Source organism: Ranitomeya variabilis, chromosome 2 (genome assembly GCF_051348905.1).
Source record: "Ranitomeya variabilis isolate aRanVar5 chromosome 2, aRanVar5.hap1, whole genome shotgun sequence".
NCBI classification, from domain to species: Eukaryota; Metazoa; Chordata; class Amphibia; order Anura; family Dendrobatidae; genus Ranitomeya; species Ranitomeya variabilis.
Genome location: NC_135233.1, coordinates 654,547,823 through 654,565,959, shown reverse-complemented (window position 1 = coordinate 654,565,959; position 18,137 = coordinate 654,547,823). Strand labels below are relative to the sequence as shown.

Below are 18,137 nucleotides of genomic sequence, written 5' to 3'. Positions count from 1 at the left end.
AGTGTACTGGGGACCTGTGGTGTAGTGGGGACATGCAGATTCGTGGTGTAGTGGGGTCCTGTAGTGTACTGGGGACCTGTGGTTCGGACCCGTAGTCTAGTGGGGTCCTGTGGTGTAGTGGGGACATGGAGACCCGTGGTGTAGTGGGGGCCAGTGGTGTAGTGGGGTCCTATAGTGTACTGGGGACCTGTGGTGGGCACCCGTAGTGTAGTGGGGACATGCAGATCCGTGGTGTAGTCGGGGTCCTGGAGTGTAGTGGGGGCCAGTGGTGTAGTGGGGTCCTGTAGTGTACTGGGGACCTGTGGTGTAGTGGGGACATGCAGATCCGTGGTGTAGTGGGGTCCTGTAGTGTACTGGGGACCTGTGGTTCGGACCCGTAGTCTAGTGGGGTCCTGTGGTGTAGTGGGGACATGGAGACCCGTGGTGTAGTGGGGGCCCGTAGTGTAGTGCTGTAGAAAGTGGATATGACACACGATAGGTTAACTCTTTTCCTGCCGTTCCCGTAACTCCATACATCACATTTACGGCTGTGAGTGGGCTGCGGACTCCCCCATAGTTCAGGAGTCAGGGCCGTACAGTAAAATGACCCGTAAGCAAGGACAGATCAGCGAGACTGCATTTCCCGGTTGTGTTTACCTAATCTCCATGACAACCATGAGGCCAGAGAGGAGCGAAGCAGGAGGAAGTGGTGAGTTTCGTGGCGACCGCCAGTGATTTTCTTCCAAGGAGACCAGCACATAAGTCCGGTACTTGCTGCCGTAGGAGCGTGGTCCTGCCGGTGTGTGGTCGGTACCTCATATAAGCCTCACACAGACTGCACCTACCACCCCGGTCACCGGGGGAAGGGAAGCTGGGGCCACTGATAGCCTGATAGCATGCACCGGATAATTATCCCCCCCCCTTCCGAAAAAAAGAAAATACTACATAACATATGTGATAAAATATATGTATGTATTATACACCTACATGTGTGCAATCTTTTATAGACATATCCATATTTATATAGATCGTTTTATGTGGTGTGTGTATATATAAACGTGTATATTTATATATACGTGTCATACTTTAATATTTTACAATATACATCTCTATACACACATATATACATTATATATATATATATATATATATATATATATATATATATATATATATATATATATATATATATTACACACATGTCACTCGTATATATTTATTTTTCCACCCACTCATATCTACAATATATCAGCCATAACATTACTGGTATTTTCAGATGTAGCATTTGTTGTTTCATTTCCTTTTAAGAGGGGGATTTTATTATGTTAAATTCACCAAAAACTGTCTTTCATGAATAGCACTATATTTTTCATGTGCTTTTAGAAGCCTTCTGTGTCCGACACGAGTGTGGTTCATTGGAAAAGAGTGTGGTTTAGTGAAAGCCAGAGCTTGGCCTAAATTGTGACCCTGTGCGCCAAAATGTGACTTTTTTTTACAAATTTATCAAACATCATTGCCACTGTGATACGTCTGGAGCATTTTAACTCCTTCCCGCAAAAGTACTGTGTAGAGTTGAGCGACTTTTACTTTTTTCGGATCGAGTCGGGTTTCGTGAAACGGGTCGGGTGAAATCGGACGATTATTGCGTAAAGTCGGGGGCCGACTGAAACACGAAACCCAATGCAAGTCAACGGGGAAGCATAGTCGGCAGTGAGTGGAGGACAGGAAAACACCAACAGAGCCCATTTTAATGCCAAAAACATCCATTCTTATTACTGAAGCTTGTCAATATTAATTTACCTTATAATAATAGTTATGCATTGAAAACTGGGGGTCATTTGGCTAAAGTTGTGGGGGGTAGGGCTGGCTCAAGTTTTTCGTGGGCCCAGGAAACGCGGAATACGTCACGGCGGTGGAGCAGGGAGAGGTAAGTATTTCAACTTTGGAAGTGCTGTGATCCTGAGCAAGCAGGGGGGGCACACTCGTTGGCATTGGCACTGGCACAGGGCCCCTCATAGTACGGCGGTGTGTTTGACGGTGGGTGGCGCCTCCCACCGGCAGAGACACTTTTATGTACTATGAGGGGCCCTGTGCCAGTGATGTCGCCAACGAGTATGCCCCCCCACCTGATGAAGGAACCTGCACTTTCATCTGCACCTTCCTCTTTGTCCCCGTGTAAGGTGGTATAGTATGCGGGAAGGGGAACCTGACTTTCAGCAGGGTCAGATTCTGGCTGTGTAGAGTGCAAGGGGAATGTAGTGGTCTGGGTCAATGTACCAGCAGACTCATTTAGCAGTGGCTGGGCAATGGGCAGGATGAGGAGGAAACACAGATATAGGCCCAAATAATAAAGTGGGCTAAATGCAGTTCAAAATTGGTAACAGGACTAAACAGGCGGCATTGCTTTGTTCAGCGGAGGACAACTGTAATGAGAGGCTGACACAGTGAGTAGGCCTAAATAAGTAAGTAGGCTAAATGCAGTTCAAAATTGGTAACAGGACTAAACTGCCGGCGTTGCTTTGTTCAGCGGAGGACAATTGTAAGGAGTGGCTGACACAGTGAGTAGGTAGGCCCAAATAAGTAAGTAGGCTAAATGCAGTTCAAAACTGGTAACAGGACTAAACAGGCGGCATTGCTTTGTTCAGCGGAGGACAACTGTAATGAGAGGCTGACACAGTGAGTAGGCCCAAATAAGTAAGTGGGCTAAATGCAGTTCAAAATTGGTAACAGGACTAACCAGGCGGCATTGCTTTGTTCAGCGGAGGACAACTGTAATGAGAGGCTGACACAGTGAGTAGGCCAAAATAAGTAAGTAGGCTAAATGCAGTTCAAAATTGGTAACAGGACTAAACTGCCGGCGTTGCTTTGTTCAGCGGAGGACAATTGTAAGGAGTGGCTGACACAGTGAGTAGGCCCAAATAAGTAAGTAGGCTAAATGCAGTTCAAAATTGGTAACAGGACTAACCAGGCGGCATTGCTTTGTTCAGCGGAGGACAACTGTAATGAGAGGCTGACACAGTGAGTAGGCCCAAATAAGTAAGTAGGCTAAATGCAGTTCAAAATTTCGAAATTGGTAACAGGACTAAACTGCCGGCGTTGCTTTGTTCAGCGGAGGACAACTGTAATGAGAGGCTGACACAGTGAGTAGGCCCAAATAAGTAAGTAGGCTAAATGCAGTTCAAAATTGGTAACAGGACTAAACTGGCGGTATTGCTTTGTTCAGCGGAGGACAACTGTAATGAGAGGCTGACACAGTGAGTAGGCCCAAATAAGTAAGTAGGCTAAATGCAGTTCAAAATTGGTAACAGGACTAACCAGGCGGCATTGCTTTGTTCAGCGGAGGACAATTGTAAGGAGTGGCTGACACAGTGAGTAGGCCCAAATAAGTAAGTAGGCTAAATGCAGTTCAAAATTGGTAACAGGACTAAACTGGCGGTATTGCTTTATTCCATGTCAAGTGAACCAATGATTTTTACCACTATATTTTTAATTCTTTTGAGATTTTGTTATTTGGTAATAGTGTGTCAGAGAATGCAAAATGTGAAGAAAAAAAAATTCTAGATATTTCTTTTTTATTTTGTATTGATTTTCAAAGTTCGGAAAAAGTGCAAATTTCGGTGTTGCCTGCCTTTACATTTCTCCCCATAACTCAGGCTAGAAAAGAGATAGAGAAACAAAATAAACACCATTCTACTCAGAACTGTACATGCTTTCACAAGATATGTCACAAGAGTATCTTTAATAATATTTTACCTATGCGAACGCAAGCGCAAAACTTTAAAACGCATTTCCGAAAAAAACGTTTAATTAAAAAATTTAAAAAACTGCACATGTGCCTGTTATGCTCCTAGCCACATCTGTACCAAAATACAAGCTGGGACCGTGATGGGATCATATTTTAAAAAATAAAACTATTACAGTGTCAGTTCAAAAATCGTGATTTCAGGTCTGTTCAGCCTGTGGTGTAGAAGTGTGGGGTCCATATTTACCAAATAATCCATGATTGTTAGATATTCCTGTATTATTTTATTATGCTAGAGCTTAGAAGCAGGAGAGGACAGAGGAGAAGCTTTGTTAGGGCTGAGAATGACCAGGGGTAGACGGTGACTGCAGAGCAGATGACAGGCCGGCAGCTCGGGCCTCCAGAGGCCGTATTCACACCAAATCTTAACACCGATGCAACTCCTCAAATGGAGGGAGAAAAATATTCTTAACATCCAGTCCATGTATTGTACAAACCAGGACTACGAAGAGGAGGAGGAGAGTTTGTGAAAACATCAGTTACAGGAAGCAGAACCCATCACAGGGACTCAGCAATACCGGACTGTCATCCCATGTAGTGGAAATAAAGACAGTGACGTCCATGACGTGGTAGAAGGCGGCACAAGATCGGCCATGGATGACACAACTGGTGATGTGACCTGTGAATATGATCAGCGCTGACGGCTACTGGACTCTCCAAAGATTGTGAAAATGAAGATGTAGAAAGGACTTTTCTGCACCTTCTGGTCCAGCGCCGTCCTTTGTGTATCCAAGAAAATCAGACATTGTAAAAGTGAACAAAAATCAGATATAACTCAGGTGGAGCCGAGCACCATGACAGCCGCACATACTCTGACACAGAAGGAAACGGCCATTGCTAGTGAGCGCTTATGGACAAGATGACATTTCACCCACTAGAAGGGACACATTGCTGATAACAGGCCAGTGTAAAAACCTACTATTAATTGTTTGATTAGTTCATATTTTATAGTACGAGGATTTAACTACTGGACTATTCTTCTTAAACACTTCATAAATGACAGGTTTAGTGATATAGTAGAAAAAAATTGTTCCATGTATAAATAGGTGGTAAAAAATATTGGTTCTTTTAATATTGTTTTTTTTAGGATCAGTCTGTATTTAGAAAATCACACTTGAGGATATGATCACGTTTTTTCTTTTGGCTTGTTCAATGCATTCAGGTTGAAAATGCTGAGCAAGTTGTGTTATGATGATTAAGATGTATTTATTCTGGCACTTCGGTATTTGTTTTTTGTGTTTTCTTTATTGTTACATATAAATGTTGAATGCAATAAGTTGTAATTTGAAAAGAAAAAGGGAAGAAACTCACACAAACATAAAATCACATGATTCAAGGCTTAAAAAAAAAATACAAATGTGATAGGTCCCAAGTTGAATCCCTGTACAAATATAAACAAGGACACAAGTAACACACATGCATGTTTTCACAATTTTAAAACATACGTTTTTTTCAGAATTGCGCATCAAAATGTTTAATTTGATTTCACCAAAACAAAATATGAAGAAACATAGTCTTGTGACATATCAAATGAAAGCTGGTACCGTTCTGAGAAAAATGATGCCTCTCCCACCTCTATATCTTAATTCTAGCCCGAGATATGATAAAAAATGTAAAGCCATACCAGGCCAAAATCTGTGCTTTTTTAAAACTTTAAAAATCTGTAAAAAATTAACTGATGAAGAAAAAAATTCTAAACTTTTAATTTGTAATTAACTAAAGTTGTACTTCATAAAAACAAAAAATAAAAAAAATCTAAAGACGTCAGGTAAAAAAAATATTCATATTTGGATCACTTGATATGGAATGACCCGACAACTGTAATGAGTGGCTGACACAGTGAGTAGGCCTAAATAAGTAAGTAGGCTAAATGCAGTTCAAAATTGGTAACAGGACTAACCAGGCGGCATTGCTTTGTTCAGCGGAGGACAATTGTAAGGAGTGGCTGACACAGTGAGTAGGCCCAAATAAGTAAGTAGGCTAAATGCAGTTCAAAATTGGTAACAGGACTAACCAGGCGGCATTGCTTTGTTCAGCGGAGGACAATTGTAAGGAGTGGCTGACACAGTGAGTAGGCCCTAATAATAAAGTAGGCTAAATGTCTGCCCAAATTTTTTTCATAAATAACCAGGTGGCATAGCTAGGTACAGGGGTGGGCTCCTCTGCTGAGTAGCAGACCGTGGTAGTAGGCGCAAAGTATTAACTGGTCTAAATGGAGGCCAGGGCACCTGTATATTTTAACCATCATCTATCATTTCAACAAATTTGTATTGGCAGTGCCATTGAAGGATTTAACAGCACAGACTACTCAGTGGTGGAGCAGGCAGAGGTAAGTATTGCAAGTGGTAGAGCACTGTTCGAGCTGGGGGGAACACTCTCTCGTGGGCGGCGGTACTGGCACAGGGCCACTCATATTACGACGGTGTGTCTGACGTTGGTTGTGCACCACCACCGTCAGAGACACTTCATTGTACTATGAGGGACCCTGTGCCAGTGCCGTCGCCCAAGAGTGGACCCACCCACCTGTCCAGGCAAACGGCACTCGCACGGGTGCTTGCGCCAGGTGGTGACCACGGCCCTGTGGGGGGAGTTAGCCCATTTAGGGAGGTATAAAAATGACCTATGGTGGACATTCAGCAAATGCAAATGCAGGAATTGGAGAAGTCAGTAAGAGGAGGCCAAAAGCAAGACATTTTTCATGCAAGCTACGTGTCAGCAGGGGAAGGTGGGGCCAAATAATTTGAAATCCATGATTGGTTCATTTTAATGAAGGTTAGATAGATCATCAACATTTCGGGTAGCCAGACGTGTCCTTTTTTCAGTCAGTATTGAACCAGCAGCACTGAATACTCTTTCTGATAGCACACTAGCAGCAGGGCAAGCAAGCTCCTGTAATGCATATTCTGCCACTTCAGGCCAGGTGTCTATTTTAGATGCCCAGTAGTGTTGAGCGATACCTTCCGATACTTGAAAGTATCGGTATCGGATAGTATCGGCCGATACCCGAAAAATATCGGATATCGCCGATACCGATACCCGATAACAATACAAGTCAATGGGACTCAAGTATCGGAAGGTATCCTGGATGGTTCCCAGGGTCTGAAGGAGAGGAAACTCTCCTTCAGGCCCTGGGATCCATATTAATGTAAAAAATAAAGAATTAAAATAATAAATATGGATATACTCACCTCTCCGGCGGCCCCTGGACCTTACCGCTGTTAACTGGCAGCCTCTGTTCCTAAGAATGAGCGCGTGAAGGGCCTTCGATGACGTTGCTGCTTCTGATTGGTCGCGTGACCACTCATGTGACCGCTCACGCGACCAATCACAAGCCGCGACGTCATCGAAGGTCCTAAACTCCTCATTCTTAGGAACGGAGGCTGCCGGTTACAGCGGTAAGGTTCAGGGGCCGCCGGAGAGGTGAGTATATGGATATACTCACCTCTCCGGCGGCCCCTGGACCTTACCGATGTAACCGGCAGCCTCCGTTCCTAAGAATGAGCGCGTGAAGGACCTGCGATAACGTCGCGGCTTGTGATTGGTCGCGTGAGCGGTCACGCGACCAATCAGAAGCCGCGACGTCATCGAAGGCCCTTCACGCGCTCATTCTTAGGAACAGAGGCTGCCGGTTACATCGGTAAGGTCCAGGGGCCGCCAGAGAGGTGAGTATATCCATATTTTTTATTTTAATTCTTTATTTTTTACATGAAGATGGATCCGATTCCGATTTCCGATATCACAAAAGTATCGGAACTTGGTATCGGAATGCTCAACACTAATGCCCAGTAATAAAAGGGGAATGACCTTTGAGGGAGAACATCGATAAGGGAGGAAAAGTAGTTCGTAACCATACTGGAAAAATGCTGTCTCCTGTCACTTTGAATCGATGCAGCAGTACCTGTCATGTCAGTGGTCATTGTGAAATCACTCCACAACCAGGTCATAAAACCCCTCTGTCCAACGCCACTTCGGATTTATGCACTTCTAACACCTCTGCCATGTTGCCCACTACGGCTCATGTGAGAACCATCACCGCCGCTGTGTGCTGGGAATGCCTGAACCAAACGGTCTACAAGAGTTGCTTGTTTGGTAGCCAATATTTGCTCAAGGTTCTCATGTGGCATGATATTTTGTAATTTTCCTTTATATCGTGGATCCAGGAGGCAGGCCAACCAGTAATAGTCATCGGTCATCATTTTGATAATGCGGGGGTCCCTTTTTAGGATACGCAAGGCATACTCAGCCATGTGGGCCAATGTTCCAGGTGTCAGTTCACTGCTTGTGCTGGGTTGCAGAGCACTTTCTTGCAAATCAACGTCACTTGTATTCCGCGAAAACCCTGTACCAGACCTTGCAACACCACCAGTTTCTATTGCCCCCTGAGAAGCATCCTCCTCCCATAAATATTCATCCCCATCATCCTCCTCCTCTTCGTCCGCCACCTCATCCAGGAGAGTTCCCTGAGCTGACAATGGCTGACTGTCATCAAGGCTTCCCTCCTCCTCGGCTGCAGACGCCTGCTCCTTAATGTGCGTCAAACTTTGCATCAGCAGACGCATTAGTGGGATGCTCATGCTTATGATGGCGTCGTCTGCACTTACCAGCTGTGTGCATTCCTCAAAACACTTAAGGACTTGACAGAGGTCTTGTAGCGTCAACCACTGCACACAGACAACTCCATGTCTGCCATCCAAGTGCCTGCCCGTGTATGTGTATCCTCCCACAAATAAATGACAGCACGCCTCTGTTCGCACAGCCTCTGAAGCATGTGCAGTGTGGAGTTCCACCTTGTTGCAACGTCGATTATTAGGCGGTGCTGGGGAAGATTCAGTGATCGCTGATGGTTCAGCATACGGCTGGAGTGTACGGGCGACCGGCGGATGTGCGAGCAAAGTCTTCGCACCTTCAGGAGCAGGGCTGGTAACCCCGGATAATTTTTCAGGAAGCACTGCACCACCAGGTTCAAGGTGTGAGCCAGGCAAGGTATGCGTTTTGGTTCTGAAAGGGCTATGGCAGCCATAAAATTCCTTCCGTTATCACTGACTACCTTGCCTGCGTCAAGATGTACACTACCCAGCCATGACTGAGTTTCTTGCTGCAAGTACTCGGCCAGTACTTCCGTGGTGTGACTGTTGTCGCCCAAACACTTCATTTGTAACACAGCCTGCTGACACTTACCACTAGCTGTTCGATAATGGGACAGCTCGTGTGCAACACTGGTAGCTGCGGATGGAGTGGTCGTGCGACTGCGCTCTGTGGACGAGCTTTCGCTTCTGGAGGAGGAGGAGGGGGTGGCAAATGCCTACAGCCAATTGTTTCCTAGACCGTGGACTAGGCAGAACTGTCCCACTATGGCTGTCCCCAGTGGACCCTGCATCCACCACATTAACCCAGTGTGCCGTGATGGACACAAAACGTCCCTGGCCATGCCTACTGGTCCATGCATCTGTTGTGAGGTGCACCTTTCCACTGACTGATTGCCTCAGTGCATGGACAATGCGGTCTTTGACATTCTGGTGGAGGGCTGGGATGGCTTTTCTCGTAAAGAAGTGCCGACTGGGTAGGTCATAGCGTGGTACTGCATAGGCCATCAGGTCTTTGAAAGCTTCGCTTTCAACCAACTGGTAGGGCATCATCTCTAACGAGATTAGTCTAGCAATGTTGGCGTTCAAACCCTGTGTACGCGGATGATAGGATGAGTACTTTCTTTTCCTAGTGAGAGTCTCTTGTAGGGTGAGCTGGACTGGAGAGCTGCATATGGTGGAACTAGCGGTGGTGGTGGTGGTGGACATGGCGGATTGAGAGAGGGTTGGTGATGCTATTCTTGATGTTGGCCTACATACAGTGTTTCCTACCAAAAACCTTGTGATTCCCTGACTGCTTTGGCCTTGCGACGATACCTCCACATTTGCTGCTGGTGGTGTCCTAACCGGTGGGCTTACAGTGAGGGAAGCAATGTAGCGTTGCTGACTACCTTCATTCTGAGCAGGTGTACCAACGGTACGTGACGCTTGGTAGTTAGTCCAGGCTTGCAAGTGCATGCTGGTTAAATGTCTACGCATGCACGTTGTATTTACATTTTGAAGATTCTTCCCTCTGCTAAAGGTCTTTGAGCATTTCTTACAGATAACTTTTGACTGATCATTCGGATCTTGGTTAAAAAATTGCCACACTGCACTCTTCCTACTATCGAATACCTTTTCAGGCATTGCACGCTGTGCTACTGCAGCGCCCCAGAGTCCTGGTTGTTGCAGTAATGTCGCTCTGCCACTAAGGGGAGTGATGTTACGTCTGACTGCGCTAAAGGAGTTCACCTGACCAGGTAACACTCGCACTACACTTCACACTCCGGCCACCAGGGGGAGTGGTTCTATCTAGTAGGCCACTCCTCACACTCTGGTAAAACTGGGGGTTGGACAGGAAGACAGAGAGAAGTAACTGGGAAGAGCCAGAGAGAGGACCTGTCAGGGATGGGATCCTGACAGATTCCTAAGAAAGGACAAGAAGTGAGAAAAACGGGAATACAGCAAAGAGGCGATAGGACCAGAAGGAGTCGTGCTGTAAGATCAAGGCAACATCCTTCTGAGGCGCAAACAGTCGGTGGCCGGAACGCCGAGAAAGTAAGAGACTTTAAGCATTACTTCAAACCACGGCAGGGCAGCCAATTATAGGTTGGCTGTCTCACTTAAACACCTAAGCAGACAACGGAGGCAGCTGTGGGAGAGGGGCGACTCTAGAGTCCCGGAAGAACTCCAGGCCTACCCTGTCATACGGGTGCGTCCTAGCCATATCATCTGGGGGACGGAGAGAATGAACATCAGAGACAGACAGAATAAGTTGTGAGGACTATCCCGGGGTGCTCAGCAGGGAAGGACTACAACACACAGGCGCTAGAAGGTAGACACTGATTCCCACCTGAAAAAGGGAACTCCGGATGTGCCGTTGGACCGGCCGGTCTCAGCCAGCCCTGTTAACAGTGCTCTGGATTGGGTACCTCCAAACCTTCAGGAAAAAGGTAAAGAGACTGCAACCTGGTGTCCTTGTTATTTACTGTGACCTGCACCGCCCCACTACAACATCATCACCACCTTCCACCTTCATTGTACGCCCCTCAGCAGGGTCACGGACCGGGTCCAGCCACCGTGACAACCCCAGAGCAGAGACTCAGAGGCCCGGTACCGGGTACCCCTCGGCCCTGCGGCAGTGGGGGCGCTACACTACTTTCACCGGATGGCCACGCTGTCCTAAAACTGTTTTTGTTTTTGACACGGGCCTGTCAGATGACAGCTGTTGCGATGTAGATGGCTGCTGCGGATCATCCTCCTCCGCTTCTGAGCTACTGGCAGCGGCACCCTCTTCCCCCAATGGCTGCCAATCTGGGTCAACAACTGGGTCATCTATCACCTCATCTTCAATGTCATGTGCACCTTCCTCTGTGTTACCGTGTAAGGTGCTATAGCGATCGGGACGGGGCACCATAGTCTCAATAGGGTCAGATTCTGGCTCAGTACACTGCGAGGGCAATGTAGTGATTTGAGTCAATGGAACAGCATAATAATCTAGCTGTGGCTGTGCATCAGTGCACTCCATGTCCGATTCATCTTGTGATGGGCAGTTAACCATTTCCCTTTCTAACCCAGGCACGGTATGTGTAAAGAGCTCCATGGAGTAACCTGTGGTGTCGCCTGACGCATCCTTCCTTTTGGTTTGGGTGAAGGACACAAGGAAACATCTTGTTCCTGACCGGGAGCATCCACTGACGACTCGCTGCTTTTATATTTGGAACTTTCTGAAGAGGAGGCGAAAGAGCTGGAGGCTGAGTCAGCAAGGAAAGCCAAAACTTTTTCCTGCTGCTCCGGCTTTAAAAGCTGTTTTCCTACTCCCAGATAAGGGAGCCTTTGAGGCCTTGTGTAGCCAGACGATGACGCTGACTCAACACCTTCCGCCTTAGGTGCTATTTTGCTTTTCCCACTACTACCAGATGCTCCGTTGCCACCATCAGTACCAGCTGGCAATGACCGCCCACGGCCTCTTCCACCAGACTTCCTCATTTTTGGGAAAGTGTAACCAAAATAACAACCGTTATATGGTACAGTAAAACAAGGTAGAAGGTGTATATACACTTGTTGAGAATTTAAATCTCCCTTTTTATTTTAGGGAGACTGAACCAATACTCAGGCCCAGTGTATAACACAACACAATGTAAGTGGCAGAACGTGGTTGGCTGATATACGACAAACTAACAGAACTGATGTATATTCACTTTGTGACAATTTGAATCTCCCTTTTTTGGGGGGAGACTGCACCACAACTCATGCCCAGTGTATAACACAACACAATGTAAGTGGCAGAACGTGGCTGGCTGATATACGACAAACTAACAGAACTGATGTATATCCACTTTGTGACAATTTGAATCCCCCCTTTTTTGGGGGGGAGACTGCACCACAACTCAGGCCCAGTGTGCAACACAACACAATGTAAGTGGCAGAAAGTGGCTGGAAGTTATGTGAAAAAATCCAAGGACTGTAGTACAATTTCAATCTCCCTACAATGATCTCAGGACAAGTATGGCAGCAACAAAAAGGACTGCTGCACACAAAAGTGTGGACAAATAAACAAGATAACTGCAGAAAGGAGCAACAGGATTTTTGCTTTTAAAAAAGCAGTTGGTTTGCACAGCAGCGGTGCAAACAGCAATGCAGCTATCAGGAAGCCTTATAAGGCAGCCTAATAAGCTACAGAGCTGATGCACAAAGATATAGCCTCCACTGTCCCTGCAAAACAAAGGTGGTGTTGGACAGTGGAAATCGCTACAGCACAAGCAGTTTGGGGGTTAATCTTCCCTAACTATATCCCTTCTTCTGATGAAGCTGCAGCAACCTCTCCCTATGCTAAGATCGGCAGAAGTAAGATGGCGGTCGGCGTGCACGCCCCTTTATAGCCCCTGTGATGCCGCAGAAAGCAAGCCAATCACTGTCATGCCCTTCTCTAAGATGGTGGGGACCGAGACCTATGTCATCACGCTGCCCACACTCTGCGTCCTCCTTTATTGGCTGAGAAATGGCGCTGAACGCGTCATACGAAACGCGACTTTGGCGTAAAGATCGCCGACCTCATGGCCGATCCCACACTAGGATCAGGTCGGGTTTCATGAAACCTGACTTTGCCGAAAGTCGGCGATTTTTTAATTTGTCCGATCCGTTTCGCTCAACCCTAGTACTGTGTATTCATGTCCTGGGAAGGGGTCCTCAGATCTGAAGATTGCTCAGGATCTGAGCTCCCTCCTCACACTGCAGACATCGGTTTTATTGCATAGCTGGCAGCTTTCTCTAACAGCCATGGCTGGTGCTGTGTTCTGGCAATTTCTGACAGTGGCATTTAAATGGAAAGTATGCTATTTTGCATATGGCGAACCTCCCATCAGTCCCCTGTGACATGATCACAGGGAATGATGGGTTATTGTACCACCTAGGGGTCTGCCAGTAGGAGACCGAGATCTCTATATCCTGCAGTACCATGGTATTGCAATATATATTATAAGCGATCAAACTATCACGTTCGAAATAATGCAAACAAATGAAAACACATTTTTTTTAGGAATTTAAAAAGTACAGCGTTCAAATCAACCCACTTTTCCACTATTAATAATAAAGGAAAAAAACATATTTGGTATTCTGACATTTGTAAAAGTCCGTTCTGTTAAATTATGGAATTAATTAACCCGATTGATAAAAGTCATAACGAAAAATAAAAATCAAAAGGACAAAATTGCGTTTTCTTGGTTACGTCATGTCCCTAAAGAGAACCTCACCGCCCTAAAAAAGAATGTAATAATAAGATATCAAAGCATCGTACGTACATGAAATTGGTATCAATAAAAATGTTGCCAACAGCTAGCCAGATCAGCAGAAAAAATAAAATTGTTACGTGTCATGTAAAATGGTGACATAAAGAAAAAAAATGTTTTTGCAGTGTTCCGAACGTTTTTCATCACTTTAAAAAAAAGAAAGAAAGAAAGTAAACAAGTTTTGTATTGCCAAAATTAGACTGCCGTGGGCAATCATGTTTCCAGGCATCTTGTACTGCACAATGAACGTCGTAAAAACAACCCAAAAAATAATTGCAGAATTGTATTTTTTTCACCATTTCATCCATCTTGGATATTTTTTTCCCAAGTTAATGTTACAAAAAAAAACGTCTTGGATGAAGTTGAGGGGAAAAAATGAAAAAAAATTCTGTGGTTCTTAAATGATTAAATTGACACTCTCTACAAATTAGACAATACTGAAAAAATATGCATCATTGATTTGGTATAATTTGGAATAATTGATAGCCCAGGAAATCTGAAACTGCAGGTAAGTGTTTTTTTGCCCCAAATCCAAGCTGAAACAGTGTGTTTTTGTATTCCAGGCCTGGTGGTGCATGTTTTAGCAGAACATTGATTCATAAATTATTAAAAACAATGTTAAAAGCTAAGCAAGAGGCCAGAATCCAACCCCTTGATGCACTTTTGGATGGCACAGAACAAGCGAATAAGAAAGACACTTGGGATTATACTGCTGGACATCTTAACCATAATCATCTTTTCAAGCCACTGGTTCTAGAAGAGAAGAGTTTCTGGAAAAGTGGTAAAATACCAGCTCAGCACAATAAAAAGATTAAGAAAATGAAAGATCCCTTTATAAACGCTCCACCCAAGACTAACTTTATAAATAGGGATCTTGTGGTCAAGTCCAGTTGTGCAGGTTCTCCAGTCGTAAAGCAATCTGGCCCATATACACCAATTAACACGCCATTTGCAAGTTCTATTTTAGACACTCAGTCCCAAACAGCATGTCTAGAAAATCCAGAACAAAACGATTCTAGGGGATCACCACCAAAGAATAAGGAGCTGAAATTGCCTGAATTAAAAGTACTGACGTTTGAGGGACCGCAGACATCCCAGGATCAAAGAAAGCAATATCGATTTCTTCCAGCTTACTTCACTGGTCTTACAAAAGCCGACCAGTTCAGTATGTTCTTACAGTTTGACAGAGAGATTCTTCAAAGGAAAGACATATCAAAAGACTTCTACAAGAACATGACTGTTGAAAGCGATGAGAAGAAACTAACCAAGGTATGAGCATAATAATAAAGAAAATGAAGCTCCATTAAATGACCTCTGGTTGCCCCTTTCTAATCAGAATTATTAAAGGGAACTTGTCTGTTTTTCCCATGTGTGTACATATGGAGGGACCTGTCAATCGACTGGAGGCAGGGAGAAGCTGGCGGTGGCACTCGCTGGACTACAAAGGTCTCTCCTTATGGTTCCTATGTTTACTCTGAAATGCCACAGCTTTTCGGAGTAAAATATACCTGGCTGCTGTTTTGCAGTTGGGCTCTGATTCAAGCTGCCCATGGTCCATTCGGGATGAATCTAGTGACAGGTTCCCTATAAAGCTCTAAAATATATAATAGTCTCTTTTTTGTTGATGTTTCAGGAACTTATGAACATTGCCCACATTAGGCCTCCTCATTTTGCTCGTCTACAAATCTTCAGTGAAACATTCAAAAAAATCTGCAAGGATTCTTCTATGTTTGGAAGTATTCTAAAAGAAATTAAGGTAAGCCGGGTCCTACTCTACTCTAACCTATTAAACATTTCTTAAAATGCCCAGTACTCTTTTTAGGAGTATGTTTCTTTATTTTTCTTTAAGGGACTCTGTAACATACAGTACATTTTTTAAAATATACAATAGTACCATAAACAAGGGACAAATACCATCGCACTTTCACCAGATCACATATTATTACCACATAGTGACCGAATACTACAATAGTGTTCATTAATTAAAAAAAAAACAATACTAATATTACCATAAGTTCCATTATAAACAGGAGCTCTGTACATAGTATACAGTGTAAAGAAGAGAACACTGACCATGGATCAAGAAAGTAGACATGGGGCAAAAATACTATTAAACAATTTTATTGGGTGGCAATAGTTGGCACTCTATACAACAGAGTGTCCGCACAAATAAAAACAATACTTCAAAGTGATAAAAGCATTAATAAAGATATACAGGATAATTTAGAGGGGACCAAAATGTAGATGTAAAGTAACAAATGTAATAACTGCTGTAAACACCACAGTCACATTAGACAGAAAAATAGAAGATGGTAATCCTGTTAATACTACCATATATGATGTAAGGGAAATGCGATGCGCTCATTTCCGGCCCGATGGCCGAAAGCACTTGTTAAATGCCGCTGTCAGCGTTTGACAGCAGCATTTAACTAGTTAATAGCGGTGGGTGGATCATAATTCCACGCGCAGCTATTGTGGGCACATGTCAGCTGTACAAAACAGCTGACATGTCCTGTCTTTGATGCGGGCTCACCGCCGGAGCCCGCATCAAAGCGGGGGTTCTGACCTCGGACGTACTATCCCGTCCGAGGTCAGAAAGGGGTTAAGATTGTACATACACTACCGTTCAAAAGTTTAGGGTCAACCAGACAATTTTGTGTTTTCCATGAAAACTCATGCTTTTATTAATCAAATGAGCTGCTAAATGAATTGTAAATCTAGTCCAGACATTGACAAGGTTCAAAAAAAAGATTTTTATTTGAAATAATAATTTTCTCCTTCAAACTTTGCTTTCATCAAAGAATGCTCCCTTTGCAGCAATTACAGCATTGCAGACCTTTGGCATTCTAGCAGTTAATTTGCTGAGGTAATCTGGAGAAATTTCACCCCATGCTTCCAGAAGCCCCTCCCACAAGTTGGTTTGGCTTGATGGGCACTTTTTTGCGTACTATACAGTCAAGCTGCTCCCACAGCAGCTCAATGGGGTTCAGATCTGGTGACTGAGCTGGCCACTCCATTACAGATAGAATACCAGCTGCCTGCTTCTTTCCCAAATAGTTCTTGCATAATTTGGAGGTGTGCTTTGGGTCATTGTCCTGTTGTAGGATGAAATTGGCTCCAATCAAGCGCTGTCCACAGAGTATGGCATGGCGTTGCAAAATGGAGTGATAGCCTTCCTTATTCAAAATCCCTTTTACCTTGTACAAATCTCCCACTTTACCAGCACCAAAGCAACCCCAGACCATAACATTACCTCCACCATGCTTGACAGATGGCGTCAGGCACTCTTCCAGCATCATTTCAGTTGTTCTGCGTCTCACAAATGTTTTTCTGTGTGATCCGAACACCTTAAACTTGGATTCATCTGTCCATAACACTTTTTTCCAATCTTCCTCTGTCCTTTTGCCCATATTAATCGTTTTCTTTTATTAGCCAGTCTGAGATATGGCTTTTTCTTTGCCACTCTGCCCTGAAGGCCAGTATCCCGGAGTCGCCTCTTCACTGTAGATGTTGACACTAGTGTTTTGCGTGTACTATTTAATGAAGCTGCCAGTTGAGGACCTGTGAGGCGTTGATTTCTCAAACTACAGACTCTAATGTACTTGTCTTGTTGCTCAGTTGTGCAGCGGGGCCTCCCACTTCTCTTTCTACTCTGGTGAGAGCCTGTTTGTGCTCTCCTCTGAAGTTAATCGTACACACTGTTGTAGGAAATCTTCAGTTTCTTGGCAATTTCTCGCATGGAGTAGCGTTCATTTCTAAGAAGAAAAATAGACTGTCGAGTTTCACATGAAAGTTCTTTTTTTCTGGCCATTTTGAGAGTTTAATGGAACCAACAAATGTAATGCTCCAGATTCTAAACTAGCTCGAAGGAAGGTCAGGTTTATATGTTCTCTAATCAGCCAAACTGTTTTCAGCTGGGCTAACATACTTGCACAAGGGTTTTCAAGGGTATTCTAACCATCCATTATCCTTCTTACACAGTTACGTGCACGGCAGCATAGACAGAAACTATCTCATAAAACTTAACCTTTAATATGCATACCAAAAAGGAAAAAAAAATTAATTTAAAATCAATCAGTGGACAATAGTGCTCATGGTTACCAGTGCACTTGAAAAAAATGGCACAATCTCACCCATTTGTCGCCTCTCGATCTTCTGAAGGTTCCTGTGGCCTCAGGATCCATGAGACTTTTCGACATGGGGAGCAAAAAGTACAAGAGGGGGGGGAGAGGGGACAGGGCCTACTTTCCCTGTCGTGCCCTGTGTAAAAAACTCCCGCCCTCACAAGGGCAGTACCCAAGTATGAGCCTGTTAAAGTGAAATATGTTTCCAGGGTGGCTACACTTGTCAAGGGCATCACTTTAAAAGGCTCATACTTGGGTACTGCCCTTGTGAGGGCGGGAGTTTTTTACACAGAGCACGACAGGGAAAGTAGGCCCTGTCCCCTCCCCCCCCCCCCTCTTGTACTTTTTGCTCCCCATGTCGAAAAGTCTCACGGATCCTGAG

General features: G+C 44.6%; 1 protein-coding gene across 5 annotated transcripts in view; it reads left to right on the top strand.

Moving 5' to 3' along the window:
- Positions 1-411: 411 nt before the first annotated feature.
- The window catches only part of C2H6orf118 (chromosome 2 C6orf118 homolog), an 85,757-nt gene continuing 68,031 nt past the window's right edge, over positions 412-18,137 (top strand). For 2 of the 5 annotated variants that reach the window (XM_077289176.1, XM_077289177.1), the window contains exons 1-3: positions 816-947; positions 14,195-14,900; positions 15,265-15,387. In XM_077289176.1, coding sequence (XP_077145291.1) covers positions 946-947; positions 14,195-14,900; positions 15,265-15,387 — 831 coding nt within the window. In that variant the 5' untranslated portion in view covers positions 816-945. The other 3 variants (XM_077289178.1, XM_077289180.1, XM_077289181.1) reach the window with 3 other exon arrangements.